The sequence below is a fragment of the Penaeus chinensis genome, chromosome 31, assembly GCF_019202785.1.
Source record: "Penaeus chinensis breed Huanghai No. 1 chromosome 31, ASM1920278v2, whole genome shotgun sequence".
In the NCBI taxonomy this organism is placed as follows: Eukaryota; Metazoa; Arthropoda; class Malacostraca; order Decapoda; family Penaeidae; genus Penaeus; species Penaeus chinensis.
In genome coordinates, this window is record NC_061849.1 from 8,947,503 (window position 1) to 8,956,018 (window position 8,516).

General features: G+C 34.1%; 1 protein-coding gene across 3 annotated transcripts; it reads left to right on the top strand.

Annotated features, from left to right (window-relative positions):
- Positions 1 to 14: 14 nt before the first annotated feature.
- Positions 15 to 6,961, top strand: LOC125041757 (thioredoxin domain-containing protein 15-like). Of its 3 annotated transcripts, none has more exons than XM_047637012.1 (8): positions 15 to 222; positions 2,658 to 2,688; positions 2,982 to 3,559; positions 4,005 to 4,091; positions 4,196 to 4,366; positions 5,002 to 5,204; positions 5,487 to 5,661; positions 6,490 to 6,961. In XM_047637012.1, exons 1-8 carry the CDS (start codon positions 157 to 159, stop codon positions 6,664 to 6,666), a joined length of 1,488 nt encoding a protein of 495 aa, XP_047492968.1. In that variant the 5' UTR covers positions 15 to 156; the 3' UTR covers positions 6,667 to 6,961. The 3 variants fall into 3 exon arrangements, with proteins under 3 accessions (XP_047492968.1, XP_047492970.1, XP_047492969.1); XM_047637014.1 differs by having other exon boundaries at positions 80 to 265; positions 6,490 to 6,960; XM_047637013.1 differs by lacking the exon at positions 15 to 222 and adding an exon at positions 1,971 to 2,362 and having other exon boundaries at positions 6,490 to 6,960.
- Positions 6,962 to 8,516: the final 1,555 nt, after the last annotated feature.

The following is an 8,516-nucleotide window of genomic DNA, read 5'->3' on the forward strand; positions in this document are numbered from 1 at the left end:
TTTGGCAGGTAATGTGTCTGCAAAATATTCGGGCTTATAGGGCTTTCGTCGGTATAAAACTGTTTAGTGTAATGAAAGGAGATATGCCCTTGTCAGGTTGTATTTTTTGAATCTCTGGTTAATGTTGCTGAGAGCGTCGCACAGAGGTAGAGGGAAATGCACACTGTCATCTTACAGAGGATAAGAAAAAGTCGTGAACAACACAGCTACAGCCAGTCCCTTGTGGGTGCTTCATTCTCGGTAACAAATACTAAATCTCTTGATGGTAAGCATCACGTGTAGGTATGGAACAGTTGCATTGACTTCAGTCCAGACCCTTCAACACAAAATGTGTATAATTCATTGGGTAGCAGTTAAGTTTCAACCAGCCATCTTTCATAAGTAAAATATATGCAAACAACAGAACCAGTAAATCCAAGAAACTTATCTTATATATACTTCTGTCGACAAATAGAAATTAACAAATTATTTATTTAACTCAAAGTGTCAGAGAGCTTTAAATGGAAAACTTTCATTGTAAAATCTTGTTAATTGGCATAAGTATTTGAGGCATTGCATTATCATTTTCTGTACTTTGTATATTTTGGCTTTTTTTTTTTTGTAAATATTTAGAAGACTGCCATACTTCACCTACTGGCTTCATGTTGATGAGATTGGCCTTGGCTCCTATTTTTTGGTTGGTGCTGGAAGTGGGACTTTTGATGAGCAATCCTTTAAATATAGTACTAGTCACTGAATTTTATGGGGGCATTCTCTCTTTAAGTTAATGGGTAAGTCATATGAAAATCAAGGATTTCAAGAGAGAAACAAGATCCATACAACCATGTCTAATCTTCAGAAGGCTGTATCTCTGATATTGAATTTTACCTTTATTTAAATAGTAGAACAAAAGATCATTACAATTTACTTGTAACTATCAGGGTATTCTGGTTCATACATTAGTAAGCGATAAATGAAGAGATATTTTCAATAAAGTGAAAGAGTTAATAGATGACAAGATGTCTGAAAAGTAACTTTTTTGATGATGTCATGCAGATGCAGTGAAATAACCTAGTGACATTCAGCAACATAAAAATCTTTCATTATTAAGGCTGCTATGTGAGATGAAGCGATGCGGTATGGAACAATGCCACAACTTCATTAGTTATTTTCACATCAAATGTTGGAAACAAGTGCCTAGTCATCAGTCCTAACAGTTTTGATTTTAGCTGTCTCCAGCCTCCTAACATTCTAAATTGTGTTGTAAATGTATATGCACATTTGTGTTTTCATATTCTTACTCATTTCTCAATTTAATGTTTCAAACCATTATATGACCCCTATGAATATCCTTGCAATTGAAAACAATGGCACTACTGGGTTGAAGTTGTTATTGTAGGCCTTCCAGATCAGTACAAGTTTCATGTTGTTTTGTTAAGATGCAAGAAAAGAAGAGACTCCTTTTGAAGACAAACAAAATTGTCATCTGAACATCAGGTTTCAGCACTTCAAATTATTATTTAAGGGGAGTATAAATGTTATAGAAAAAAAGTTAGACAGCTTTGGAAATATTTTAAAATATTCAAAATTTTGAGAAAAAAACAAAAACAGATAAATAGAAATTTGCTTTTTGACTTCATTTGCCACTCTAAGTCAGCATAGTGGCAAAGAGGCCTTGGATCCAAGAAGATCAAATATGCAAATTTTTGTGCCATACTAAATGTGTTATGTGACCCAGTAATCCTAACTACTTAGCTGCCTTTTTAACCTAGTGGCTGTAGGGTGATGTACTGTCCACTGTAGTCTTTGGTGAATTTTGTTGCACACAGATAGCTCCACAAGTGCTCAGCCTCCAAGGAGTCAGTTAGTAGGCCCTAGTGACTGTGCCTTATTTCACAATTCCTTGATTTTTTTTTCTTTCTTTCTTTTTTTTTTCTTTTTTCTTTCTTTTTCAAATGCTATTAATACTATTCTTATTCTTATTGACATTATTATTATTTTAATCTCATTGAAATACTCCTTATAATAAAAATAGTAAAATATTATAAAAGTTATTGGTACAGCAAGGTTCACATAGCTGGCACCAGTGAAATGGGTAAAATTTGAATTCCAGACGCATGTAGTACAAGGTAACCAGTACAAGACATCACTAAAATGATCAATTTTTTTTGCATATTTCCTCTATTATGTAACTTACAAATTTGAAATAAATATTTTATCAACTAAATACAGCTTATAAGTACAGCTACTGACTATGGCCTGTGCACCTTCAGTATTTCAGCACACATCATTTTATTAGGACAGAACTTCTGAGTGTCTCCATACTTGACAGTAATTACCAGGGAAGTATTTGCACGAAGTACATTTAACCGTCATGATGATGGTAAGAAATATATGTCCTATTTGTAGTTGTTTTTTATTGAATAAAAAAATAAAATAACTTTTACTTTCATTTAGCAAGAATGTGTCATATAAAAGTGACTTAACACCCATAGATCTTGCAATCCCCTGTCAGCTTGCCTTGTACTATTTATGTCTGAAACTGCAACTGGATTACTATTATTAATCAGATTTAATATGGAAATGTTTAACTATTCCAATAGTTGGGAGGGCATGCATTGTACTACACTTTATATTTAGATATTTTATTGCTGATGTAAAAATTGCTTTCTTTACAGGTTGAAATGTGGAAGCAGAGATTCCACATGGGTGAGTAACACATATTACTTTGACAGGGAGAAAAGAGTGTTGTGCTTGAGTGATAAATTATTATTTTCAGTTAGAACAAAACAAACTCATGAATAAATTTACTGTATGTGTACTTTAATACACTGATACATGGGCTTTCAACATTAAGTAAGCATGAAAATATAAAAGTCAAATCAAACAGATAGATGTTAAATTTTTGCTTTCATTGCTAAAGTGAATTGTTTTGGGAAAAACATAGTTAGAATCAAACCATCGCAAATTTGGTTAATTAAAAAGTGATATCTGTATTGCAGGATATGTTTGGCTTCTACTGGTTTTGTGTGCAACAGTAGCACAGTCACAGGATAATGTAAAATTTGAAGGAACACATGAACAAAATGACCATGATGCTGAAGGAGAGTGGGAGGCCAGTGGGAAGAAATCATACGTAATAGATGGGAAGGAAAATGCAGATGAAAAATATGGAACTGGTGATTCTATGCCCACTGAAGAAACTTGTCACATAGATGACTGTTCATTAATGCAGGATAATGATGACCAGAGTGAATTATCAATGCTGATTGACCAGGATGAAGAGTTCAGCTCAGAGGAGGATAAGGCCTCCCCACAAGATCTTAGTGAATTAAACAGTAAATGCTCTAAAGAAACAATTCAAGAATCAACAGATGGAGATGCAACCAAAGAAGCCTTTACAGAAGGAACACCAGGTAATGAAGAAGCAGATAAGAAAGAGGAGGATGAAGATGAAAATATTATTGATGAAGGACAAATGATAGTAGAAAGTGAAGAAAAAGAAGATGAATCTAAATTGAACAAGGTGGATCCTGAAATGGAAAACATACCTCTTCGAGAAATATTACTGAAATTAAAGGTAAGGCAAAAGGACATTAAAGTCTTGTTAGCCTGAAATAAGTAATTTGTCTAAACTTAGACTTGTGTTTCAAAATGTTTCATATTACATGAGACATTTTCATACAATACTAATCCTAATTAGAATTAGAGATTCTTCATCTTTTTGAATTCCTTCTCTTCATCATCCATCTCTTCTCTGTATTTCTAAGTTGATTTCCTTTTTCCTTACTTCTATTTTTATTTTCCTCTTTTTTCCTTCACTTCTTCATTCGCCTTTTCATCCGCCTTTTCTGTCCTCTCCTTCTCCTCTGTTTCTATGTTTCTTCTCTATCCTCTTGTCTCCTTTCCTTTCCTTTTCTCTCCAATCCCCTCCTTTTGGTTCTCCTTCCCTTGCTTTGCCTTGCCTTCCCTTCCTGGCTTTTGCATAAGTGTATGACCTATAGTTCACTAATACTGTATTTCAGCCTGAAGGTTTAACAGATGACGATGAAGAGGAGGATCAGAATAGTGAATACAGCACTACAGAAGGCAGCATGGGAGATGAATCAGAGGTAAAGAGAGGTTGCACAGATTAGAGAGATTATGGCATGATGTGATATCAGTTAGTGATGGTGAAATGAAATATAAATTTATTTATTCATATACATGGTTACAGGTAGAAGAAGAGGCACTTATATCATCTGGATCATCAGAGAAGCAGGATGATAATCTTGCCAAGACTGGTGATTCCAACAGCACCGGGGGCATTAGTGGGAATACAAATGCAGGAAGCAAGAAGGCAGTTTGCTCAAAGGTCAACACAAGTGAACCTGTACAAGATGTTGAGGTAATATTTTTTCCTGTCCTTTGACATTGTGAATCAGTCACCTGTGCAAAATACTCTTATTATGTGATTATTTTATTAGCATGGTATTGTTCTTTCAGTTCTGGAAAAAAATTGTACCTGATGACCTTCATTTGGATATTTCTTTTATAGCTGTGATACTGATTAACCTATTGCCGCTGGGGAAAATGAATAAAGAATGGGGAAAATGCTATGCTCATTTTGTTTTTGTTTTTTTTTGTGTGTGAAATGTCTGTACACATAGATGGCTCTGCCTTACCTGATTTCACCTTTCCAAGAATTGTTGGGAAAATTTATTTTTTACTAGTGCTATGAATATTGATGGTGTTTTTTTAATATAAACATTATAATTACTATAATGTTATAAACATTAATAATAGCAAAATAAGATAACATAAAATATTTTCGAAAATTAAAGAAAAGAGTAAACGGGCAAGACAGGCAGTACTTGTAATTGGCTCATTGGTGATTTAGTACAAATGTAACCATCTATCTTTAAAAACAATTAAACAAGTAAACTCACAGTGGGCATGGCATGGCATGCCTGTCGGCAATGGGTTAATCATTCACTTACGAGCAGTGACTAAAGTGCTGTTATTTTTTTATTATATCTGCAGGTTATCAATGCAACTGCACTTATGAAGTTACTTCAGGGGGACCCCAACATAACTAGCAGGACACTGGCTGGACCATGCTATCTAGTGTATTTCTTCAGTCCATACTGCCTATTTTCTGTAAAGGGATCACCATATGTAAATGCCATGGCACGTTCTATTCCAAATATACCTGTCTATGGTTTAGATAGCATTGAGTACCATAGGTAAGTGAAAAGAGATCTGTTTGTATGACGGAAATCAGATTTTTAATTATATCTTCCCTAGAAATAGGGATTCACAGATAGTATAATTGTATCTCTCTTTTTTTCTTCTTCTTCTTTTTCTTTCTTTCTCTCTTTCTATATTTTTTGTGTCTGTTTTTCGGTTTGTCTGTCTCAGTGTTCATGGATTGATGTTTACATTTTCATTTATTGCACAGAAAATAATAGTTAAAATGAAATATAATCTCTGATATTTTTTCCTTAAAATATTGTTTCTGTTCTTAGTGTAAATGCCCGTTATGGTGTCATGGGAACCCCGACACTCCTGCTGTTTCACAATGGAAATGGGGTTGGACGATTCAATGCTTCAGATTACTCAGTCCTGCAGTTGGTCTCTTTTATTAATCACTACACTGACCAGGAAATTACTGACATAAATGTCACTTCCTTAGACTTTCAGGTGAGCTCATAATCTATAAGTTATTTTCTGAATGATGATATAAACACATTTTGCCTTTTTATTAATAATTTTTGTAATGTTTCCCTAAATGTTTAATGTGTACAAGATGATAATTAAAACAGTTCTTAAATTCTCCTAATTTTATATTTTGTTAATAGTATGGTAGGCCAATTATACTGAATTTATACATAATTTAATAAAATGTAGAAAATGTATACTGCAGATCTAGAAAATATTTTTGATATATCAGATTGCTTTAAGAGATTGTTAGTGTCTTTCTGTGATATTTTCTTTTTATATGTGAGTAACTGAGTATTTAAGACATACTCATATTATATTTTAAGAAAATGGTTTTGATTATTAACCATTCTATAAAGGCAATGCAACATTCACAGATGGCCACAAATTCTACAAATCTAAATTTAAGAAAGCATACTAGTCTTTATCCTAAAGAAATAACCAACAAAATTGTTGAATGACGTTTAGGTAACAGGGGTGTGAGCCTTACATTTTATTCACTGCAGTCACCAGGCACACTGACTAGAATCTGAACATTAATGGCTGGTGAGGGGTAAGGGATGTTAGTTCTTGAGTGCCCATAAAAACATCATTTATTTCCTGATTACATAGGTAAATGTGTCAGTGAAGCCTCAAAATATTATATAACATAACCTGCCCTCCCATCTGTGTTCTTTCCAGTTTTAATTTGATAGAGCACTTGAAGCCAAGCATATATTGAATAGGGTGTCGCATGAGTATACCCTTGAACTCAATGCCTCAATTTATAATGTTAAAGTAAAATAGTGCATTGGATTTCTCTATCCTTAGGCCAACCTCCCATCCAAATTAGCCGAAGGCTGTCCATATGCTCTGTGGGCTGCATGGGTCTTCCTCCTGAGCTGTGCATCTTGGCTGTTCCTCACATCAGAGTTGTGTGCAAGACTGACAGAGGCAATCCTGAACAACTGGCGGGAAGCGGAAGCACAGCACGACCACCATGATTAAGCTGGAAATGGAGATTCGGTCTCAGAATATTTTTTGCTCATAGTCATTTTACTTTTTTGTTATATTTCTTTACTTGTTATTATTTCTGATTAGTATTATTTATTATCATTATGATGATAACACGAAATACATTTCCATGTTTTTGTTATTACTTTTTTATGAATATGTATTTTCACTTCATTAACCCAAATATTCCGGATGGCATGAAGAGTTACTGGCCAATGTTCCGGCCGTCATGATAGATGACGGCACCCTTACTTCCGGCCGTCATCAGTGATGATGGTCTCAGTTTCACTTTTTTTTTTTAAGGACTTTCCATTCCCACGAAGGAGTCCCAAAAAAAAAAAAGTGAAACCGAAACCATCATCACTGATGACGGCCAGAAGTAAGGGTGCCGTCATCTATCATGACGGCCGGAACATTGGCCAATAAGGTGCCGTCATCTCTTCATGCCACCTGGAAGATTTGAGTTAATCTATTCTTATACCATTGGGAGGGAGGGAGAGGGAGAGAGGAGGGGGGGAGGGGCTGTGATTAGGCAAAAAATACTTGTATATGTATATATATAAACAGTTTGTTCTTATATAATTACAGATATGTTTGTATAGTTGTAAATACAAATAAAGTATTGTATATTGAGTTTGTACATAATATTTTGGTAGCCTATGCAATTCTTGAAGATAACATCAAGTTTATGAATAACTAATTGCTCTATTACTTTATTGGATGAAGAATACCTTCAATGTGAAAGAATAGCATAAAACATAGCAAATTATATACTGCTTTATAAGGATTTTTTGTGTGACTTTAGTATACTGTATTTGTAGGCATGGTTTTAGCATACATGACTTTGCAATTTTAGTGAATAATTTTTCACCTCACTGATGATGTGTATCCTGCAGACACATGTTTAACCCAATAACAGCAGGCACAATTTCTTGATGAATTCTGACAAGGATGGGCATACATTAATGTGCAGTTCTCCCTGCCTGGGCAATTGTCTAAGACTTCATTCTGGCTGTCAGGACAAAGATTCAAGGCATGATGAAGTTATACTTGCCTAACATAATAGGACATTCACCCATCACCAGTAAAGAACCTTTAGCATCTGCATCATACTCACACAACTTTGAGCATCAGTCTATTGTATTTGCAAAGCTTTACTTGACATTATTTAGGTTTTGTTCTATCAGATCTGGTTACTTACAGGTTTCAGTTGGGCACTTTTTCTTTTTTCTATCTGTCTTTCTTTTTCCATTCTTCCTGTGACTGCAGAGTGCCTGTTTTCTGTTTACATGGCACTGTAGAAATGTTTTCATGATCACAGTGAAGAGAAGACTTATTAAATACAAGTAATATAATGCCTGTACTGCTAGATAGGTAATATTACTGACATGTAAAGGTTATAAACTAGTCAGGACATTTGTGAGCATGACACTGAGATGTGTCTGAAATGCTTATAAATAAAAACAGCACTCATCAGTGATATATAGCTGTCTATTGATTGGCTGCTGAAAGAGCATATAGCAGGTAAATCTAAGCAACAGCATACAAATGGTTTAGCCAAATACATATACAATGATGTATACTTCTAAAAAAAAATCTACAGTTACTGTGTTATACTTTACTGTAAAATGTGTTTGAGACATTGTGGACTGATATTTGTTTTTTACATAGCAATGTATTTATTTGAAAAATATTCTGTTGTGTGTCTAGAGTTTTTCTGTGTAATGTGTTTCTTTACTACAAGGTATCAAAAGTATTTGTTTCAGAGTTTTTTGTGACCAGATTTTTATAAACAAAATTATTAGTAATAAAGATTTTAGTAAATACTTCTTATAATTAAATGC

Bases quoted from the DNA above. Each gene is read 5' to 3' on its own strand.
- LOC125041757 (XM_047637012.1), top strand. From the start codon at position 157: ATGCACACTGTCATCTTACAGAGGATAAGAAAAAGTCGTGAACAACAC. The intron at 2,689-2,981 runs GTGAGTAACACA...TCTGTATTGCAG, and splicing joins GAAGCAGAGATTCCACATGG to GATATGTTTGGCTTCTACTG. The intron at 5,662-6,489 runs GTGAGCTCATAA...CTCTATCCTTAG, and splicing joins TCACTTCCTTAGACTTTCAG to GCCAACCTCCCATCCAAATT.